A 22,807-nucleotide genomic window follows, 5' to 3' on the forward strand; every position below is an offset into this window, starting at 1 on the left:
AGCGAAAAAGTAGAAGTATGTGTGCTGTGTGGTGCCAATGCACGTAAAAGAACACCAGATGGTTTCAATTTCAGGAGCCTTCCACCATGGCGTCTCTCGTATAATCATATCGTGGTTTAACGTAAAACCCTATGTATATTATTATTCCTGGGTCTGCTTGCCGCGGCGCCACGTAATGGCTGTCAGCAGAGTGCGCTCAGCATACCGAACATAATGTGCCCATTCAGGCGTGCGCATTGTCAACACTTGGATGTTCATGCACCATTGTGTCAGACAGTTCCTAGGATGTTCTCCGGCTAGGATGTTCTCCGGAACTGCGCTATGGCCGGCATAGCCAGCCATAGCACAGTTCAAAAAGAGAGTCAGAAATCGAACTGAGGCGAAGTAGATGGGAAGACGGAAGCGAAATGGTAAAGCTTAGTATATACATGTGTACTGTATAGTAGAGCAAGGGGCGGGAAAAGATGAGGGCCGTTTCCTCAGTCCTCACTGCTTATACTGCGTAGCTGGTTTATAACTTCTTTGCGCTCCTCAGTCCTTTATCGAAAAAGGGCTATGTTGACTTCGCAGCGTGAGAGTGTGGTGAGCGGAGAGGACTGGTTGTACGCCATCAACGACAACATGCCTTACAACCTGCGCCTGAAGAACACCTCCAACATGGACACGCACAACCTGACCCTGATCGACGACGTTGTCAACGAGTTCTTCACCAAGAGCAAAATCGAACTCGTGACCTACGTCGCCACGCTGGCGATCGCTGAGCTGCTTCGCTACGACTTCAACAGGTTGGTAGTTTACTGCCATTAGTCTACTGGACTGTAACCTGGTACAAGAACGTGGTATATACATGTAGCCCGGCACAACAGCCTACTTCACTGACTTCAACAGGTTGGTACTGACCGCTTCAGATACCGAGGATGAAACTTCTTGTTCAACTGTTTCTCAGTCTTTCTTAAGCGGAGTGCCTTAGGTAGATATCGAACTCCAAATGTGACCGGCTTTGACAGAGTGCTGCAGAAAATCGTGGCAACATGATGATGTCCCCATATGACATTTTAAGGAGACACAGGTAACCATGATTTGTGACGTCATGATGACACCAAATTATGGCGTTACGATGGGCAGTAATGTGGCGTCATGTGGTCGGCACAGGTGCCCGATCATTCTTCATTCAAACTTCATTTGTCCCTGTCAAGCGACAACGTCCCATGATATCGTCGCTTGATTAAATGAAGGCCGATCCCGGAGGATCTGCGAGACTGCGGCATGCGCAGAAATCTTCACTTGTGTCCAATCTGTCAGGCAGTGCAAAAGCACGTTGAATAAGGAAATATTTATGGAGAGTAAAGATCAATGAAATCGTAGCTTGTAGCTTCATCGTTGATACCGTGAAGGTCTCGGTTAGGAGCCCTATCATAGTGGCTGTGTTAAAATATGAAAGTTACAGAGAGTGATATTTGGGACGAACAACGTGGAGTTCTGTTTTTTTTTTTCATGAAAAGGGATGAGCGCGCGATGATGTCTGCTATTCCACGGGGAAGGCCATTCTAACTGACTACTGCACGAAGAAAAAAATTAGAAAAGAAAAGTAGCACGACGATTACGTGCGCGTGAAACGGGATAAGGATCGGTCGTGCGGTGACAAATAAGCGTCGATGGGATGACGTATGAAGCTTGACTGAGGGAGCAGTGGAAAAAAATTGGGAAGCATACAGAGAACTGGCAGTGTGATGACGTACGGAAAGATCAGCAAGATAACATGTTTTAAAGATGTCATGCTTGTGTGGTATGTATATCAACAAAATACTCAAAATAATGAACAAACGTAGTAACAATGCTTTGTTCAGATTACATCTTCTTATTTGTTTATTTACTTAACCTTTATTTACTGTATGTTCAGGGCGCTTGAAACATTAGAGGGCAAGGGGTAATAAAAAATCAATAAAAATTGCAAAAAAATAAAACAGAAATAGAACAAATTATTGAGAGCCTATGTTCAAACAACACTAAGCTATATAGACTCAAGACATAATGCGATTTACCTGTCTACGATATGTGTACCCGACTCAGGCGAACGTGCAGTGAACCATGTAAACGAAACATTGTAGAGTGAGATAATATGATCTATTTCTACGCGCAAAGCTCATCTGGGGGTTTTCACATCCCACTCACGATAGGTTGCGAGGGCAGTAGTGGATGGCTTCGGAAATTTCGACCATCTGGTGTACTTGAACGTGCACTGTTATCGCACAGTACTCAGGCCTCCAGAGTTCCACTTCAACCTAAACGCGAATGCCGTGGCGGGAGTCGAACCCGTGACCTTTATGTCAGCAGCCGGGCAACTTGGCGAACAGCAGGTAAAGTTCGGCTTATTTTTCTTTATCGCAGAGAGCACAGATACGTTGCGACGTGCTTGCGGTCGTCCTACAACAACTTTCCCGAGCCACTGATGAGCCTGTTTGTCAACGAGCACATCAAGGAGGAAGTTGTCAAAAACTTTCGCATCTTCTTCGACAACATCAAGCACGAAGTGGTGCGTATGCAGCCCACACTCGGTGGGGGCGTGGCGGTACGAGCCCTCGCGGCTTATCTCGCATATCGTGTTCATCGTTAGCATCACAACTGTGGTGAAGAAAAGTGACAGTTTCATTCTGGAATTTCGCGCCGAATTCTTACTGCTTGAAGATAACTGCAACGTTACGAATTTCAAACTCTTTGATCTTTTTTTTTTACTCAGCTCAACTCATTGAAATGGCATGACGCTCGTTATTGATTGAGTTTCTGGCACCGTGGGAATGCAATGTAAATAATTCTGGTTCGTAAAAAATCGAGTCAGTTTAATGGAACGCCTTAACAATTTCACACGTCAGGAGAAACTGGTGCCCTTGAAATACGTGACGCCACAAAAGCACCTTCTCGCGTCTAGAGTTGCTTTTTAGGTATTAAAAAATAGTAATTTACTAAGCGAAGGAATATCTAATTATTATCTCATGTCTTCCTTAAACTTATGCGTACTTTTGCATAAGTTGCCGAGTACCTGCTACTAAATAAACGCAATATTTGCGTACTACTGGGCCTCCGGCAAATTCCATTAGGTGCTTCGTACACATTCTCGCGTTTAAATATAGTAAAAAGAAAAAGCTGTCGTACGATAATTTACCGCCACGTTTTAAGCTAGTTGATGTTGTTCACTGCTCTGTGCTCCTTGTCCTGGCTGACTTTCTTCACTGTAATGGTCACCTTCTCGATGTGGGCTCATTGGCGAACTGAAAAAATTGACTGACTTAATTCAGTTATGTCTGGGTGCCGAGGTGAACCACCTTCATACATATTGCGTGTGTTTGTATGTGTGCTATATATTTCAAATTAATTCGGTGGAGCACCGCTAGATGGCGAAAGAATTAAGATTGGAATTGCGCTTCTAAGTGAGAAATTTCTCTTTGGAGAAATAGGTGTAGATTTTGTTCAAAAGTGCTTCTACTGAGACTAGCTGGCATCCCATACTGACGAGCAACTTCGCGCTGCATAGGTGCACAGATACGAAAGCCGCATGTTTACATAAGGGTCTTTGTCGGTTTTGAGCTCCCGTCATTATTTCCATCTTTGCATCCACGCAGCGCTTCGTTACCCTTCAAGGTATCATTGCTACTTCGAGGTACAAACGGCGTTTCGTCAGTTTAAAGCATGTGCACACACGTATAGATGACTTGCTCTGACATCCCTGAAACTACCGTGTTGTTGCAGTGCATACGCAATGTGTGTGACGTTCCGTTAACGCTTGCATCACATCACTTCCAAATTGCTTCGTTTTGGGCCCACGGAATGTAACAACGTAGCCACATATTTACCTAATTGTAAAGCAGCCTAAAGCTATGTGATCACGGTCAAATGACGTCATTGAAGCTGCCATCTCGGCGAACCTGCCATATGTGCAGACTTCATGCGTTATGGATGCATGAAGTTGAATCCATGACGTCACGCGCAAGTCATCTATATACGGGCAACGAAAAATATAGGGGGTTGTAATCAGTTTCCTAAATATACACTAGAGGGAACTCTGGCGCTAGTGTCTATGGGAGCTGCAACACATGGTGCTTCAGCGAGCATGGGAACTATGGTTATGACATGGACTTGCCTAGTCTTCGTACTGCGTGGCTTGAAGTTGCTTTGTCACGAAACAACAATCGGCAAATGTTCGGCAGTTTCGCTTCAGCACCTTAATCTTAGGCTTAGCACTTTGAGTAAGGTGACAAAGTGAAAAACAGTTTCTTTTTTTTTCCTTCGAAACAATACAGCAACAAACGAAGCCACAACTGCAATACGCCGTCTACAAGCTCGAAGAATAGGCAAATTCATGTCATACCCATAATTCCTATGGTCACTGAATGATCGCAGCGCCAGTGTTTCCTCTAGGTAATTTTAAGAAATTCTATAATATAGCCATTAGTCTGACATTTCAGAACTTTGTCTGGGCTGCCACAATCACAGTGATTTTAATCACATGCTCTGGAGGTGTCCTTCATTACAAAAAAGAAAAATCAAAAATATTCCGAAAATGCCTTTCATTTAATGCTCAAAAGTACGGTCCTTCTACAGCCACTCAAGGCTGTCCACAAGGCCCATGATGTGATGGTGAGGCTAGGCCTCCCCGTCCCTACTCGGAAGTGGCCCGCGATCCTACCCCTTTGAAACGGGGGTGGAATCTTTCAGGACCCCAATAAAACTTTTCATCAAACCATTCATATATCTATGGTACTAACATCCCCCTTCGATTACTTCGGTTCACCGTAACTTGAAAAACAAATTGATTTGGCAGCTGGACGCCGTTTCGTCCTTCGACTGGATGGACCAGAACACGCGCGTCAAGGCTGCGGTCAAGGTGAAGACTGTAACCCTGCGTACCGTTAAGAGCACCACCCGGGAGGTGAACGCCGACGAAGAGAAGATGTCCGGCGACTTCATGGCCAACTACGTGGCCATAGCGCGCTACAACAAGAAGCGCGCCAACCGCTACCCAGAGCCCAGCACCAAGCACCAGGAGAACCTTGACCTGATCATCGGGAACGTGAAGGTCGACTACGAACAGAACGTCATCAGTGTGCCCGCCAGAGATCTGCTGGAGCCGGTTTTCTTCGAGCAGGTTAGTTGTTACGCGCTTGGAATAATGGTCGTTAGTCTTTAAACAGTTATAATAAAAAAAAAAAAACGGCTGCGCCTACAAGGGCGGTGGTCGAGTTTCTAGAATGCCTCGATGCCCGCTTCTCCGTGCGTGCGCCGAGGCACCCTAGAGTTGTATAACGCGGTGCTGCGGAGCGAAGGGTCACTGGTTCGTATCCCTGGTCGGCTGCTTCGGGAATTTATACTTTATATATATATATATATATATATATATATATATATATATATATATATAAACGAGGGTCTCGTACTGGCAGAATTGGTGCCTCTATGTGGTGTACGGTGGACTATTGGTCAGCTGCCAATTAGTAATAAGTTCACGTGCTACGTGACGCCAAACAGGCTCATAAAGAGTGTACCACACTCGCCGTCATCGCTACTAGTGGCGCTGACTGACACTCCCACGTTTAAATTGACATAGATGCCCAATAAAGTGGCTGGGGGGATGGCTGTCGTGGTAGCTCAGTGGTAGAGAATCAAACGCGTTATTCGATGGTCGCAGGTTCGGATCCTGCCCACGGCAAGTTATCTTTTCACCCACTTTTCTTTCTTCTCATTTACAATATATATATATATATATATATATATATATATATATATATATATATATATATATATATATATATATATATGGCACCTTTTATGGGCAGGCATGAACACATGAGTACAAAACACGAGCGATCAGCATATGGGTGTCACAATGTTTTCAAAACAGCCGCGACAACACTAAAAAAGCAGTAGAAAAAATTTAATACAGTAGACAAGATGATTGGCATGTAACATTGACCATTGACGACAATCACGCATAAAAAACAAAAAAAAATGTGTGATAACTTTTAGGAAGTAGACAATACAATCGGGATGCTACTTTAAATATTTCGCAAAAATGCGAGCGTCAGGGCATCGTAGAAAGGCATGCCACTTGGCCTACGCATTCGTTAATGTCGGATACCACACTACTGAATTTATGGATCAAGAAAGATTCTCAAATTTCGTGATCATGGTGTAGTTGGAAGCCTTACTCTAATAACGTCACCATAATCATGTCAGACGAATGACATTGTAGATGAAAATGCTCGGACAATGGGAGATGTGGCAAACTGTTTACGTGTGATTTGTGGTTGTTGAAATGGATACGAAAGGATGCCTCGGTTAGACTGATGTGTTGCATGTGGCAGATTGAGCATTCGAATAAGTGAACGATGTTGCTGCTATCGCAGTTCAAGTCCCCTTTAATCCTAAGTGAAAAGTTGAATGCCATGCGTTTAGCAACAGTTGCAGCGGTCAGTGCCGACAAACATTACATCGCGGTTTGTTGCAGGGGTGACAACCAGCAGGAGGAATTAACCTAGTCTAGGAAGAAGTTACAATGTCGTGCAAGTTCCTTGATCTCCGATATACAACTCGTGGTGATTCAGTGAAAATGTCCGTAAGCTGATCGCACTGTTTCAATAAGTTGTAATGGTTTCTGAGTATATGCGACATGGTAGGAACAGATGCAGAATGCGTTAGAAGGCGGTTGGTTTGGGAAGGTGGCGCTAATCTCTGGTCCTTACTGATGAGCTCTTCACGATCGAGACATTTGGCCCGCTGGAAAGCGTCAATGATTATTTGTGAAAGATATTGTTGTTCGGTTAATGCTTTACGGAGCTGGTCACAGTTGCGAGTGAATTCCCTATTGTCCGAACAAATTCTTTTAAAACGGATAGCTTGGCTTCAGGGTATACTTGTTTTGCAGTGTTTGACATGGCTGCTTTCAAAGTGAAGATATCTTTGTTGGTCAGTGGACTTTCTGTGAAAGTTCGTCGTTAGTTTACCATTGCTTAAAGCTACATTGACGTCAAGGAAGTTTATGCTGACTGGTGAATAACAGTGGGAAAAGGAGATGTATGGTTCTACGTTGTTGAAGTCAGCAATGAAAGAAAGTAATGCCGCTTCACTATGGTGACAAATCAAGAAAAAGTCGTCAACGAAGCGTTTGTAATAAAGTGATTTAAGGTCACGAGTGGCGAGAAAATTATTTTCTAGAATGCCCATGAAGATGTTCGCATATATGGAACCTATTTTTTTGCCCATCGAGGTGCCACTGGTTTGAACTGAATTTTCATTGTTAAATTCAAAGTTGTTATTCTCGAGTATGAGTGCTAAAATAGTGCCTAAGGTGGAATCGTCGATGGGTTTGTCATTTATTGAGTCGTTCTATGCTTGGAGTACAGAACAAATTCCGTTCGCATAGGGTATATTTGTGTACAGTGACATCACATCTATTGTGACCAGAAGAGCATCACTCGAAACAACCCATCATATGACATCATATGACAAACCTATCGACGATTCCACCTGAGGCACTATTTTAGCACTGATACTCGAGCTTAAAAACTTTGAATTTAACGGTGATCATTACGTTCAAACCAGTGGCACCTTGATGGCACAAAAATAGGTCCCAATCATGCGAGCATCTTCATAGGCATTCTAGAAAATAATTTTCTCGCCACCCGTGACCTTAAACCACTTTATTACAAATGCTTCATTGACGACATTTTCCTAATTTGTCACCATCGTGAAGCGGCATTAATTTCTTTCGTTGCTGACTTCAACAACGTATAGAACCATTCATCTCCTTTTCCCACTCTTATTCACCAGTCAGCATAAATTTCCTTGACGTCAATGTAGCTTTGCGCAATGGTAAACTAGCGACGAACCTTTACAGAAAGCCCACTGACCGACAAAGATATCTTCATTTTAAAAGCAGCCATGTCAAACACTGCAAAACAAGTATCCCCTGTAGCCAAGCTATCCATTTTAAAAGAATTTGTTCGGACAATAGGGAATTCACTCGCAACTGTGACCAGCTCCGTAAAGCATTAACCGAACAACAATATCTTTCACAAATAATCATTTACGCTTTCCAGCGGGCCAAATGTCTCGATCGTAAAGAGCACATCAGTAAGGACAAGCGATGAGCGCCACCTTCACGAACAAACCTCGTTCCAACGCATTCTGCATCTATTCCTAACGTGTCACATATACTCAGAAAGCATTACCACTTATTGACACAGTGCGATCGGATTAACGAAATTTTCACTGAATGACCACGAGTTGTATATCAGATATCAAGGAACTTGCGCAACATTGTAACTTCTTCCAAGGCAAGATAGATGCATTTCTTCTGTTTGTTGTCACCCCTGTAACAAACCGTGATGTAAAGTTTGTATGCGGTGCAACTGTTACTTAAAGCATGGCATCTAACTTCTCACTTAAGATTAAGCGGTACTTGAACTGCGATAGCAGCAACATAATTTACTTACTTGAATGCTCAATCTGCCTCATGCAACACATCGGTCAAACCAAGACGTCCTTTCGTATTCGTTTTAACAACCACAAATTACACGTAAACAGTTTGCCACATCTCCCATTTTCCAAGATTTTTCATCTACCAGGTCATTCGTTTGACAAGAATATGGTGACGTTATTAGAATTAGGCTTCATCGCGAAACTCGAGAATCTTTCTTGATTCATAAATTCAATAATGTGGTATCCGGCAATAACGAATGCGTAGGCAAAGTTTTATGCCTTTCTACGATGCCCTGACGTCCGCATTTTTGCGAATTATTCAAAGAAGCACCCTGAACGTATTGTATACTTCCTAAAAGTTATCACACAGTTTTATGCGTCATCGTCGTCAATGGTCAATGTTACAAATGCATTTTTACATGCTCACGATCTTGTGTAATGTGTTACATTTTTTTCTATTGCTTTTTCAGTGTTGTCGCGGTTGTTTTGAAAATTATGTGACTCTCATATGCTAATCGCACGAGTTTTGTTTTCACGTGTTCATGCCTGCCCATAAAAGCGGCCACATACTCGTATTTCTCTTCATCCTGACGAAGGCCGTGCCACGGCCCAAATGCAAAGTTAAAAAGTTTCGAATTTTTGTAAGTGTGCTCCTTTATTTCTTGACTATATATACGCACAGAACTTTTTTGTTGAATCATATATATATATTATGAAGTCTTGGTAGCCTGGGTTGCGACAGCGTTTAATTGAGGAAAGACCTCGCAAAACGAACGGGCAGAGCCAGTACACAGACGATGACGATGATGATGAACCAGTGTGGCAATGAGGACAAAGAGACAAGCGGATGATGGTGATTGTGATCATGCAGAAATGAGGACGATGCAAGTAACAAATGCCCACACTAATTCCCCCCACTTGGAAGCGGACACCCTGGCCGCCGTAAGTCAAAGTGACGGGGAACGTCGCGTGAAAGGTTTCATGCGACAAACGTGGACAATCTCTGTGCTGCGGTAGCGGCGGTCTGTTGGGGCGACGAGTGGTGTCACACGATAATTAACCGGCGAAGTCTGTTCTAAAACAATGTATGGCCCGATGAAGCGTGGTTGGAATTTGTCACAGAGACCAGGAGTGCGAATAGGTGTCAAAAGCAGCCCCTCGTCACCAGGTTGGAAAGACACAACGCGGTGGGATTCGTCATAGGTGATCTTCCGCTTGTGCTGTCTCGCTTCAGTATTGATGCGAGCCTGATGGCGAGACTGAGCCAGGCGGGAAATGTATTCTTCGCTAGAAGACTGACACGAATTCCCATGGCTGCTAAAGAAAGAGACGTCGAGAAAGGTAGTCGGGGTGCGTCCGTACACGAGATAAAACGGTGAATAGCAAGTTGTTCGCTGAATGGCGGTGTTGTAAGCGAATGTCAGGAATGGTAAAAGAGTATCCCAGTTTTTGTGGTCGGGTTGGACGTAAACGGCTATCATGTCTGCAAGGGTTCGGTGAAATCTTTCTGTGAGACCATTTGTCTGAGGGTGGTAGCTTGAAGCTGTCTTGTGAGTAGTTCCAGAAGCGCGGAGTACTTCATTTACCATTTGCGACAGGAACACTTTGCCGCGATCACTAAGCAGTACACGAGGAGCCCCATGACGCAGTATTATTGCGTGAAGAATAAAGTCTGCAACTTCCACAGCTGAGCCTGTAATAACAGAGGAAGTCTCAGCGTATCGTGTCAGGTGGTCCACGGTGGTCACTATCCATCGTTTGCCAGCAGATGTGACGGGGAGAGGCCCATAAAGGTCAACACCTACAACCTCGAAAGGCATTGACGTGCACGGAAGTGGCTGCAGAGGTCCAGCAGGTGCAGACGTGGGGAGTTTACGACGCTGGCATGGGTAGCAGGAACCGACGTACCGCGCTACACTAGAAGAAAGGCCAGGCCAGTAATAACGACATCGAATGCGGTCAAGAGTTTTTTTAAAACCAAGATGACCAGCAGTCAAGTCGTCGTGGAAGGCTTCGAGCACCTGAAGTCGAAGAGAGCGTGGCAGTACAGGAACCCATCGCTGACCGTCAGGGTGGTAGACGTGGTGGTAGAGAACCCCATTGTCCAGCTTAAAGTGCAGGAGTTGACGACGGAGTCGCGCGTTTGGTGGATGAGAAACTCCCGAAAGGTGGTCCATCATGCGTCTGCAGTATGAATCGGACCGCTGGTGGGAGATAAATCTTGCCTGGTCGTCCGAAAAGGGTTGCGTTATTGATGCGAGCGTATGAACTTTGTAGATGTGGCGTTTGAGTTCTCACCAACGCTGATATGGGTAGTCGGAAGCGGGCAACGAGATAAAGCATCGGCGTCTCGATGTTTTCTGCCTGACTTGTAAGTTATGTCAAAGTCGTACTCCTGCAAGTGTAGTATCCACCGACCCAAGCGTCCGGACAAGTTTTTAAGTGTAGAAAGCCAGCATAAGGCATGGTGGTCCGTAACGATTGTGAAGTGACGGCCGTGGAGATAGGGACGGAACTTCTGGACCGACCAAACCACAGCTAGACACTCTTGCTCAGTTATAGTGTAGTTCTTTTCAGCAGGGGTGAGTACGCGACTGGCATATGCAACAACTTTCTCTTGGGAAGACTTGTCGCGTTGTAAAAGAACGGCTCCTATACCCAGGCCGCTAGCGTCGGTATGAAGGATAGTCGGTGCGGCTTCGTCAAAGTGGCAGAGCAGAGGTTCAGACGTGAGTGACCGCTTGAACAGCTCGAATGCCGTTTCACATTCTTGAGACCACAGAAAGGGGACGTTCGAAGCGAGTAGTTGGTGTAATGGAGCAGCAATAGAAGTGAAGTTCTGGATAAACCGGTGAAAATAGGAGGCGAGGCCAAGGAAACTGCGAAGCTCCTTTGGTTTTTCGGGACGCGGAAAGTGAAGGACTGCAGAAATCTTGTCAGGGTCGGGCCGGATGCCATCTTTGCTAATGACATGTCCTAAGACCTTGATATATTTGCTAGCGAAAGAGCATTTCTTAGTGTTTATTTGAAGCCCGGCGCCGGCAAGGCACGTCAGAACTTGATCCAGTCGTTCTAGGTGTTCAGGAAACGTTGACGAAAAGATAATAATGTCGTCCAGGTAGCACAGGCAACTTTTCCATTTCAGACCGCGCAGCACGGTATCTATCATGCGCTCAAAAGTCGGGGGTGCGTTGCAGAGCCCGAAAGGCATCACGTTGAATTCATATAGCCCGTCGGGGGTTGCAAACGCCGTTTTATGCTTATCGTCTTCATGCATGGGAATCTACCAGTACCAAGAACGCAAGTCCATGCTTGAAAAGAATTCCGCGCCTTGTAGGGAATCAAGGGCGTCGTCAATGCGTGGCATAGGGTACACGTCCTTACGTGTGATCTTATTGAGCGCCCGGTAGTCCACGCAAAAACGCACAGAGCCATCCTTTTTGCGGACCAAAACAATGGGAGACGACCAAGGGCTAGATGAAGGACGGATGACTTCCCGTTTAAGCATGTCCGCAACGTTTTCTTCTATAATTTTTCTTTCAGTTAGAGACACGCGGTAGGGTCGGCGGTGTACGATAGATGTCCCAACAGTTTGAATTCGATGTGCTGTAGTATTAGTGCGGCCCAGCTTAGACGAGCAAATGTCGAAAGAATTTGCATGTTTCTGTAACAATGCGAGCAGCTGCTGCCTCTGTGAATATGTCAATTCGCTGCTGATAGCGGTGGTAAAGGCGGAGGAAAAAAATATGCTCACCGAGGCAAGGCTCTTTGGATGTGATGGCCTGAAGTGGTTTGACAAATACAGGCTCGAAGTCAGCAACATGGGCCACAGTAGTGCCTTGTGGCAGTAAGATCTTCTCCGGTGTAGAGTTGACAGCGGTGACAAGTGCCAAGCCATTGCAAAAACGAACGACACCGGACGGAAGAACTATACCTTTGCGAACGCAAAGTGGTGACGGTGAGACCAATACATCCCCGTGATAGATGTCGTTGGACGTAATGCTGACAATTTGCTCTTGTAGTGGCGGCAGTTCGATGTCTTTCGCAGCGACCAGACGAAGTGGCTTCTGACTGTCGTCGTCAAGCATGTAGTCCGTGTCAGCGAGGTGAACGACGCGTTGTCTACAACAAATCGCCGCGGAAGCAGATGATAGAAAATCCCACCCTAAAATTAGTTGGTGAGAGCAGCGGGACAGGACAGCAAACTGGACATGATGGCGGATGCCTTCGATGAAAACACGCACAGTACAAAACGAGGAAGGGCGCATGACGTTCCCCTGGGCAGCAACTAATGTGGGGCCATCGTAAGGCGTCATTACTTTTCTTAAATGTTCACACAAATCAGCACGTATCACAATGTCGCACCTGTGTCCACCAAAGCATCGACTCGCACTCCTTCCACTTCCACAGAAACCATGTTACACGGGCCCGATGGAGGTATTTCAGTTCTGATTCCGAATGCAGTTTTTCCTCCACAAACTGCATCACTTAGTTTTTCGAATGAATTTCAGAGGTGAATGAGGCGGGCCGAAGTGGAGAAATGGAACGGCGGAAGGGCGAAGGCGAGCGGCGTCTCGTGTTTCGGCTGTTTCGTGATGCAGTCGATGCAGGAGGAGATGGAGAACGGTGCGGGGGAGACGAATAACGCCGACCTTGATAAGACGCCCCGGCGTACAAATCCCGTTCACGCACGTCGTTCCGACGCTCATCTTGCTGGCGCTTTCGGCAGAAACGAGATATGTGGCCGTGATAGCCACAGTAGTAGCAAACAGGGCGAGACGAGCGCCACGGTGGGGAATAGAAGACATTCGGGGCACCTGTAGATAGCGCGGTCAGGTGGGCCGGAGGCTCAGGGGGTACGGAATGGTAGTTAACCGGGGGAGCGGCAGCAACTGACGTGTAGGATGGACGCGGCAATGTCGCGTGGGCGTCGCTGGAAGGCACGGCAGCAACTGCAGGGTACGTGGGTATGGGGCGTGAAGCATGTGGCTGTACGGGCGCAACGCCGGTCAGCGTTGTAAGTTCCTCCCTGATGATGTCACGTAAGGGCATTCCCGAAGGCTGTGTAGGTCGTGGTGTAGGAGGTGTGAAGCCCATGGACCGCAATTCTTCGCGTATAATGTCCCGGATGAGGTCGCGCAGGTGGCCATCTGACGTGGAGTGGTGGTCGCCAATGTCTGATTGGAGGCGAACGGAGTCCAGCGCATCAAGGCGCTGGCATGTCGTCACGACATCAGCGATGGTAGCTGGGTTTTGCACAGCAAGTGCATTAAAGGCAACAGGCCCAATGCCTTTCAATATGTGGCGCACTTTGTCCGATTCCGGCATGGATTGATTGACACGCCGGCACAGTGCGAGGACATCCTCGATGTATGAAGTGTACGATTCACCGGGATGTTGTCGGCGAGTACCAAGTGTCCTCTTCGCGACGGCGGATCGAATGTCCGGGGTGCCAAAAACGTGTCGCAGCTGCTGCTGGAAGGTAGCCCAGTCGGTTAAGTCAATGACGTGGTTAAAATACTATGTCTTTGCGACTCCGGTCAGATAAAATGGGACGTAACGCAGTTTGGCGGCCTCGTCCCACCGATTAGCGACACTTATGCGGTCGTAGTCGTCGAGCCAGTCTTCTACGTCTTCTCCACGAAGACCAGCGAAGAGCGGGGGTTCCCGCTGATGTCCGTGTATGTAAATAGGAGGGGCAGCTTGCGTCGGTGCGTGGTTGATGACATGAGCGCCGGTAGGCTTGGTCTGGGACATGCTGCCTGACAGTGGGCGCAATCGGCGGCCTGAACGAAGCTCCAGCGGGTAGAGCGGGCTGCGGGAGGTAAGAGGACCGAAAATCCACCTCCACCACGTATGAAGTCTTGGTAGCCTGGGTTGCGACAGCGTTTAATTGAGGAAAGACCTCGCAAAACGAACGGGCAGAGCCAGTACACAGACGATGACGATGATGATGAACCAGAGTGGCAATGAGGACAAAGAGACAAGCGGATGATGGTGATTGTGATCATGCAGGGATGAGGACGATGCAAGTAACAAATGCCCACAATATATATATATATATATATATATATATATATATATATATATATATATATATATATATATATATATATATATATATATATATATATATGTCTTCTTAAACACTAATTTTTAATTACCAGCTGGGAATTTGTCTCGATATACAAGTGGCTATCACAGACAGAACAATATGCTATGAAATTGAACACGGGATATATTAGACAGATTTTAACTCACTATAAGTGAGACCACTACATAACCATGCTCAAAACAATGGTGTGATGTGCCACAAACTAAATACTAGTAATGCAATAAAAAATGTGCTTTCTTTGTTGGGTTACTCCTGCTGTCTGCTCTTGTCGCAGACGTCACTTTTCGTAAAGCTGTTATTTGAATGTTGTAGTAAGAAATAAACATGTTGCCTTCTTCAAAACATACTTCATTAATGAATCTACAAAAATATTCCTCTCTCTAGGGTCAAGAGTAGAAATTGAACAAGCATGCCAATATTTCTCAATCCAATATTTCTCAATTCTTGTTGGAAAACAACTAAGAACTTCATTACCGATGTCCCTCTTTTAGCTAGTTGGTTTGTTACTTAAAGCGCGAAACTGGCACACAGGAATAGCGTGGGCAATATGCAGAAATGGTTAGCTAACACACTAGCGAATTCAAGTTCCGGGCTTGCTGGTTTAGCGCGATTAAAAAAAAAACAGCGCTACATCTACAGGCTCGGACAACAGTTAGAGAGGACACACGAAATGAATTGGGCAGGACAAGTGTAAAATATCAACTGAATTTTAAAGAAAAAAAACTTGAAGAAAGGCAATGAACAATTTACGATGGGGCCAGTTAACTCACAAAACATTTTCACGAGTCGTTACCATATCTCGTAATCACTCCACGTGTAACGTGAAAGGACAGTTCGGCAATATCGTTGTCTCCTGCGTCATCGTAAGTTGTTTATGCTTTTTCATCATGTTATTTTTGCCACGATGCTTTGTTTTTAAATAATATTCTGTTGTCATATTTCGCCTGTCGCGTCCACTTGTGTGTGCTCTCCCTAATGTTTGTCCGAGTAGCTGCAGCGCAGTATTTTAATCATGCTAAAACAGCTTGTACAATACAAGGTGTTTTAAATGTCTTGTGTTCAACTGCTTTCAACAATAATAAGGGTTGCAGCGCGAGCACGAATGTGCTAGAAGAAACAGACGAAAGTCGAGGTACGGAAGGCAAAGAGGCAACACAGCGCTCGTGTTGTCCTCTTTGCCTTCCGTACCTCGACTTTTGTCTGTTTCTTCTAGCACATTCGTGCTCGCGCTGCAACCCTTATTATCATGAATTCAGACCAACTAGCCCAAATCGCCATTCTTCTTCAATGCTTTCAACAAGTTCTCGCGATAGAATATCATGTTCCCGTCGCGGCTCGAATCGCAGGTGAAGGAGAAGTTCGTCAACCTGTCGTACTTAGGTAGCACGCTGGCCGCCGAGATGGTTTCCGTCGCCTTCGCGCCCTCCGGTTCCAAGTACGCGGCTGGCGGTCTGCAGATAGACTGGTGGCCCGAACGGGTCAACACAAGCTATGATAAACGCCTGCGGTGAGTATTCTGACAACGGTTACAGGCAAAAGGTACATGCACAAGGTACAGACAAGTGGCAAGTATGAAGTGGTTCTGACACGACAAAAACTTCAGTTCTAGATTTCGCATTTTTTTTCATCATATTAAAGCCCCGGTCTTCAAGAGCCTAGAAAATATACTCGATGAGTGGACACTCATTCAAAGAGGTCATTGCAAACTGCTTTTAAGCGCTGGTTTCGCCTTCCACTGTACTCTGACTTCACGACACGATATAAGCTTCTCTTTCGCGTGCTCGCATAGAATATCGTAGCGTTTCCGCGGCGGCTATACTGTGGGGCTCTATCGGGAAAGCAGAAGCCGCCACATTTAATGCTTTTAATAAAGGGCAAGCAGTAATTTTTTATGTTTTTGGCACCTTACGTTAGTATACAGGTGCGTGAAGTCACCCGAATGGACACTGCTGCCTGGCGTCATGCTAGCGCGGATGACAGTAGAGGCGCCGTAATAAAACTTACTTCATAGAAACAAAATATCACCACGTACCGATTTTCACGTTTCTTCACATGCATACTTGAATGAAAGGCTAAATACGGCTTCGAAATTGGTGTCACTGCCCTCTAGTGTAGTTTAAAATGTAATTTGAATAGGGAGGCAATGTGTGCATCTGTGTTTAGGAGGCGGGAGGGTGATGGAGGGGACGTATTTAGAGAGAACGGGGACGCGTACTGACTTCAGGAAACAAATGTATTTTGCCTTTGTGGCACAAACCCTAAAGCAGACGGTCAAATCTCCTTATAACGACAGCATGATTAACTTGATTGCAAAAAAGCGTTTATTTACAATAGTTACGTGCTGAGAGGGTAAAAAGCTGCCCCGTACGAACACTAAAGGGCTCCTTGAGCTCAGTGGCGTCGGCCGCAGCATGGGCCTGCTTGACCAAGGCCTGTTGGGCTGTCAGGTCAGAGCTGCATGGACACCATAAATATCATATGTCCGTTGTATGCGATATTGTATGCATATATGTCTGTTGTATGCGATATTAGTTTTAACACGAGATATAAAAATTGGCGGATCCTCAAGCTTCACTTTTAGGTGTGGAACTCGGTAGCGATGTCCTGTCCCTAGTGCGTACTTCAACGACTCAGGGCATGCTTTTTATTTTAAGATGCTACTCGAGAAGTTTAAATGCTAGATTACGACAATGGAATAGATAAAGCTCAAAGCAGCTCGTCCCAGTGAAGTTTTTTGCATATGACCGCAATCGGTGTAATTGGTAGCGAGCAGTTTCGCGCGTGAAATGTTTTTCGAACTCACTGCGCGCCCGCTACGTGCTCTTGAGGGAATGCGTGCAGTAAACGTGCGTGCCTGCCGTAATGGGTGGCCGGCTTTAAATTCGTAAGTCGTTATCATAATCACTGTGGTATTACACGTTGCCTTGCGAAGCCCGTGGGTAGGACGCGCCCGTTTGGAAAGCATAAACATTTTCACGGCATACTGTGTTATGGTAACAGTGTCATGAATGGAAGTTATTGAACATTGCTGTGGCAGTTATGTTAGGTGTGTTCTTAACCAGATGCGTGGCTCTGCGATAGATACACCTGTTTGCCACACCAACAGCTTGGAGTTGATCTTCACCCGGACCCAAAAATTTTTCCTACTTATTTATTATTTATTTATCATATACTGCGGACACGTAGTCTAAGCAGGGAGGGCAAATACAACGGTACAACAATGAACATGTTGAAAACAAAAGAATAAATGAAACAAGAACAATAATACAGAAATAGAGTCAATACGTTTGGCGAAACGCTATACAAAAAAATTATAATCAGCATTTTGGTGTCGATTTGATTACGCAATTCAGTTCAGTTAATGTACGAGCGATTGATTGGCATCTTTCCCGATTTTTCGGTCACAGGCAAAATGATTTTTTTTTTCACTCCCAACGAACCGCGCAGACGCTGACACGAACGCCATATTTCTGCGGTAGGAGCTCTCTAAAGCTATCTCGTCAAAATCGATCCTAATAAATCGGCAAGCTGGCTCGTGCAAATGTCGTATATACAAAAAACAAACACAAGAATAAAACAAAAGAACGAATTGGGTAATCTTTACGTGTATTCTGGCGGCAGTGAAAACTGAGCAGACCAAAACGCAAAGTGAAATCACGGCAGAAGAAAATTCGTATGACAAAGCAGGTCTGTTTTCGCGCTCATTTGAACTGTGTATATGTAATCATATCCGAAACCCAACTGTCGACGATTAGGCGAGTTGGTTCGCAGTACCTGAAGTGGTATAAAGGAAAGAAGTGTATGTTTAGGGGCTCGTTTTTTTTTCGACAGACAATACTCATGAGGGCAGATAATGATGTCAAGTACATATCCTCCACGGTCCCAAGGTGCCCGATTGGGTACCATTGTTCTAAGGCCACAGATCACCACACTTGGATATACGTGTATCCAAAATTGATTTTCACAACAAACTTAAGTTGCTTTCACTAATCCCCGAGAAGTGACACCGTGTGTCAAGTCATGTTTCGAAAACGAGTGAACGAAGCTGGTTGAGTACTGCACGAACGCTCGATGGCGTCCTCATTTTTCTTAGTTGTCTATAGTACATTAGGTAAGTGTGGACGCCCTGAAGATTATATTGAAAGCCATTATGGTCGGATTCCTTTGTTGCACGCAATCATGGGGGCTTCAAAGGTTCAGGAGTACCGAAATGGTACTATCACATTTTGAGACAACCGTTCAATTCTTTTGTTTATCATTTTTCTGCGTTTGTATTTAAGAGGTGGAAGCCAAAAAATGCAATTGCGCAAAATTATTTTTATTAGTGTATTCTTGGCATCGAGGAGGATAGGAGATATTACCTGAAGCAAACGCAATGCAATTGTGAAGAAATACAAGTGGACGAAAACGTAACTTGCCGTGGGCAGGGACCGAAGCCACGGCCTTCGAATAACACGTTCAATGCTCTACCAACTGAGCTACAACGGCTGATATCCCCTCAATCACTTTGTACGGTATACACGTGCGTTCAAACATGGGGAAGTCAGTGAGCGCTACCTGTTGCCAATATAGTGAATGTGGGAAACTTTTTTTGCCTACTTGCGTCACGTAGCACGTTACGAGACGGAAGAAACAGCTGCTAGATCGACACTACAGTACAAAGCGCTAACTTAGAATAATGTGCTGCTGTGAAGGCTACATGCATTTTTATGAAAAGAAGGGGGCATATATATGTATAATCGCTTGGCATTGTTTGAAGTACATAGAAAAAGCAAATTATGATGCAACTCTGTCACCAAACCAACACGCGTTCAAGCCTCTGAATTAACACATTTTGCCGGAAGCAGTAGGCCGTCGTCATGATGGATTAGTCTAGCAACACTTAGTTTATGTCAGTTCAGTTAATTATGTGTACTCATGTAATTGGAAAGGTAAGAAAAGCGCGAAATAAACGAGACGCGCAAAGAAACACACTGGACGAACGCAGTCCTCATGAAAATGGGTACCTGCTGAAATGATGGACCCAAATACTTGTGCTCACCCGTTGTCACTGGCAAACCTGAGAAACCACCGTGGAACTTAAAAAACTCTGGATTAACACACCACAGAGCCGCCATGCATGTGACGCCCCGATTTAGCCATCTTCGTCTATAGTGCGCAGTTGAACCGCTCGTCGTAGCTTACTGCGCCTTCCATCGACGCACGCCACTTGGGATGCCTTATCTTTCACGCGTTCATACTTGGCACGCCAAGTGAACGAGATAACCGAGCGCGATCGAATTTTGCGGTTTCACTGAGTGAGTTGCAAGGGTAAGCGGAGACAAGCGCTATGAACCAAGCCACGAACACAAGTCAGCGAGCTCCCCTATTTAGCCCGTTTTAAAATTCACTGAAAAAGAAATACGTAAATAGAAATGAACAAAAGAAAACTACAGTTCGGTCAGATTTTTAAATGAAAAGCATTTCTTAGCGAAATTCGGCGACATTGACCGATCTATCTAGCCACCTACGATGTTCTTAACTCCTGGCCGCTTCAATATTGGGATCTACACCAATATTGCTATGGTATAACATGACTGTACGACGAGCATAAGTGACAAGTCAAACGTAAAAATTATATCAACCTTTCTCATTCGTGCTTCGCATATAATCGATTCCCACTGTACGGGAGATCTGCCAACTTTTTATTTGTAAGAACTCGTGAACGACAATAAATCTCAACATCTGCACCAACCGCACTTCGTTCCGCCGGTTCATAGGATGCTTGAACACCACTACGTGCGTGCCCGTTCCTTGAAGCCCTAACTGGCGCTCATTTCCTGGGGCTTGGTTCGAGTCGGTAATCCCCTGGTTGTATCTCTGAAAAAATTTTTGGTTAGACGCAAATCTTGCTTTCATCTGCGGAAAGACGGAAGTAGCATTTGTTTTGTGCTCTCCTTTTCTATCGAACACGCAGACCGAACACACCAAAGGTGCCCTTAAGCGCCCTTTCGTCGGCACCTGTCGTATTTGTTACTGTAATTACGTGAGGAGATAACAGCAAAGGGCCTCGCTTTCTGTTTTATTTCAGTTCGTCAGAGTCGCTCTTATTATTACACGCCTGTGGATGAGTGTCATGGTAGTAAAGGCAATAACTTGACAATCACTACTTTCACTTAGTACCACCACTTACTACGAGGGCAGTAACTGGTGGGACTAATCGCTCTGTTTACTATATTGTCTCAAAGCTAAAAAGTGGCAGAGCACAAGATCGACAGGATTGTAGTTACTCTACCGTACAGGCCGTCTACATCAACTATGGCATGCATGACCTGTCTGCGCTGGCGCTCCAGACCATGTCGTATGGCAACACGGTCATGGTGGCTGAAGCAGACCTAGAACAGTTTATCGCTATGTGTAAATTATGTGACATTCGCGCTGACCTGTTTTACGTGACTTGGTTTACGTGTCAGCGGTGGAGCTGCCTGAGCTTTTTATCGTGCCATTTCGCGTGTACAGAAAACAAAGCTGAGCCCATAGCGCGTGCAACAAAATAACTCAGTCGCCACGCGCTCCTCTATTTCTCGTCTTCATCTTACGACTGAGATATAAAGACAAATCTTTTTTCTTCTTTGTCAACTGATAATTTGGCGGTCAATAAGACCCGCGAAAACGACATCGATTGAGGTTGACACGGGTGTTTGTGAAATGTAGGCGTTTTCTTAATACGTCCGCCTTCTGGATAAAACAAAATTGAAACGCGGAAAGAATATATAGGGGTGAGGGAAATGGATAGAAACAAAAAAGGACCTTGAAAATGAAGGCCATTCTAATTAGGACCATGTTAATCGAAACATCTAATTAGTACCGCATCACTCACTATCTCTAAACCCTTCTAATTAGAATAGTGCTAATTAACGTCAAGTTGCAGGATGTGAATTCGGACTTTTTCACTAACCTAGGTCGAACACAAGCTGCGCTGTTAGTTCAAGGTGGCCAAATCTTTTTTCATTGATTCATTCTATTATTTTGAATGCTTCGCTTTGTGCAGCTGCTACCTGTCCGAGTACCGCCAGCTCTCCAAGGATTTCCTGACCTCGGGCAATTTCTCGACCGACGCGACGCCGCCCTTGGAAGTGCTGGAGTACTTGATGACGTATAGCCGCGGCCTGGAGATCTCTTACAACATGGCCGACATCACGGACACCAGCAACAAGCAGCTGTTTTTCGCGCGCTTCTGCCAGGCGCTCTGCGACAGCGACGCCAACAAGAACACGCACGCGCGAGAGAGCCTGAACGTGAGACTTGCCTGCATGTATCCTCTGTTGCACAGCGACGGCTTCCGAGATGCGTTCGCCTGCCAACACGTACACACGCTCTACCCGAAGGAGAACTGTCCGCGCTTGTAGCCAAAATGGCACACGTCGCGGGCCGCACAATCGGTGGTTTCGACAACGGATCGCACTTTGGATTTTGGAATTGCCTTGGCCGACAATGGACTTTACTTTGGGTTCTGCTTTGTTGTCTAGCTTATGCAGTGTTGCCTCTAGTCCAGAAGCACCTGACGCTGGCCACGCAAGCTGTGGCTTCAACAGTGGATTTTACTTTGGATTTCGCATCGTGTTTGTCATCCAGTTTTGCTGGTGCACACATCGACGAATCGGATAACTTATGAGCAGGCACGGGCCACGCGCACATTCACTCACTGCTCGACTTTCGCATCGACTTTGTAATGTCCGCTCGGAACGTTGATGCGTTTAGATTATAAGCGTCACATCGTTGCTTTTTTGTACGCGGAGAAAAGATGACTGTGTCGTTGTTTATGATGTACTGCGTGTTATTATTCGAATATTATTCGAGACGACGTGTAATTTGTGTAATGTGTAGTTTAGCAAATGAATGAAACCTGAGAGAAAGAATAAAAACACACAAACAAAATGTGAGCCCGTTTTTATTTTCATTTGTTTTATTTAGAATCGCAGCGAGATGCCATACATTAATCGCCCTACGCTTCGCATGCGTTCGTCTCTTTACCGTTCCTGCATGGTGCCGGCGCCAGCGCTGACAATGCTTGGCATAATTTTGTTGCATCTTCTACGAGAGCAGTTCGAGTGTTGCGACGCGGTGTGTCGTAGTAAGGACACGTGATCCGTGTCAGCCTTTTGAAACTAGCCAAATGGCACGCACTGAGGGATCCATTCCACAGAAACAGGTATCTACTACTGAGAACGCCAGAATGGC

The 22,807-nt window shown here is 45.5% G+C and overlaps 1 protein-coding gene and 1 long non-coding RNA gene across 2 annotated transcripts in view; one reads left to right on the forward strand and one right to left on the reverse strand.

The window, feature by feature from the left end:
- LOC142768969 (uncharacterized) overlaps positions 1-22,807 on the reverse strand; it is a 155,867-nt gene that overhangs the window by 15,377 nt on the left and 117,683 nt on the right. The window lies entirely within an intron of this gene.
- LOC119165363 (neprilysin-11) lies at positions 513-22,509 on the forward strand. The gene is made up of 5 exons (XM_037417541.2): positions 513-785; positions 2,389-2,533; positions 4,817-5,140; positions 15,934-16,094; positions 21,618-22,509. Exons 1-5 carry the CDS (start codon positions 556-558, stop codon positions 21,973-21,975), a joined length of 1,218 nt encoding a protein of 405 aa, XP_037273438.2. The 5' UTR covers positions 513-555; the 3' UTR covers positions 21,976-22,509.

This window comes from Rhipicephalus microplus, chromosome 8 (genome assembly GCF_043290135.1).
Source record: "Rhipicephalus microplus isolate Deutch F79 chromosome 8, USDA_Rmic, whole genome shotgun sequence".
Taxonomy (NCBI): domain Eukaryota; kingdom Metazoa; phylum Arthropoda; class Arachnida; order Ixodida; family Ixodidae; genus Rhipicephalus; species Rhipicephalus microplus.

Bases quoted from the DNA above. Each gene is read 5' to 3' on its own strand.
- LOC119165363 (XM_037417541.2), top strand. From the start codon at position 556: ATGTTGACTTCGCAGCGTGAGAGTGTGGTGAGCGGAGAGGACTGGTTG. The intron at 786-2,388 runs GTTGGTAGTTTA...TCTTTATCGCAG, and splicing joins CTTCGCTACGACTTCAACAG to AGAGCACAGATACGTTGCGA. The intron at 5,141-15,933 runs GTTAGTTGTTAC...CTCGAATCGCAG, and splicing joins AGCCGGTTTTCTTCGAGCAG to GTGAAGGAGAAGTTCGTCAA.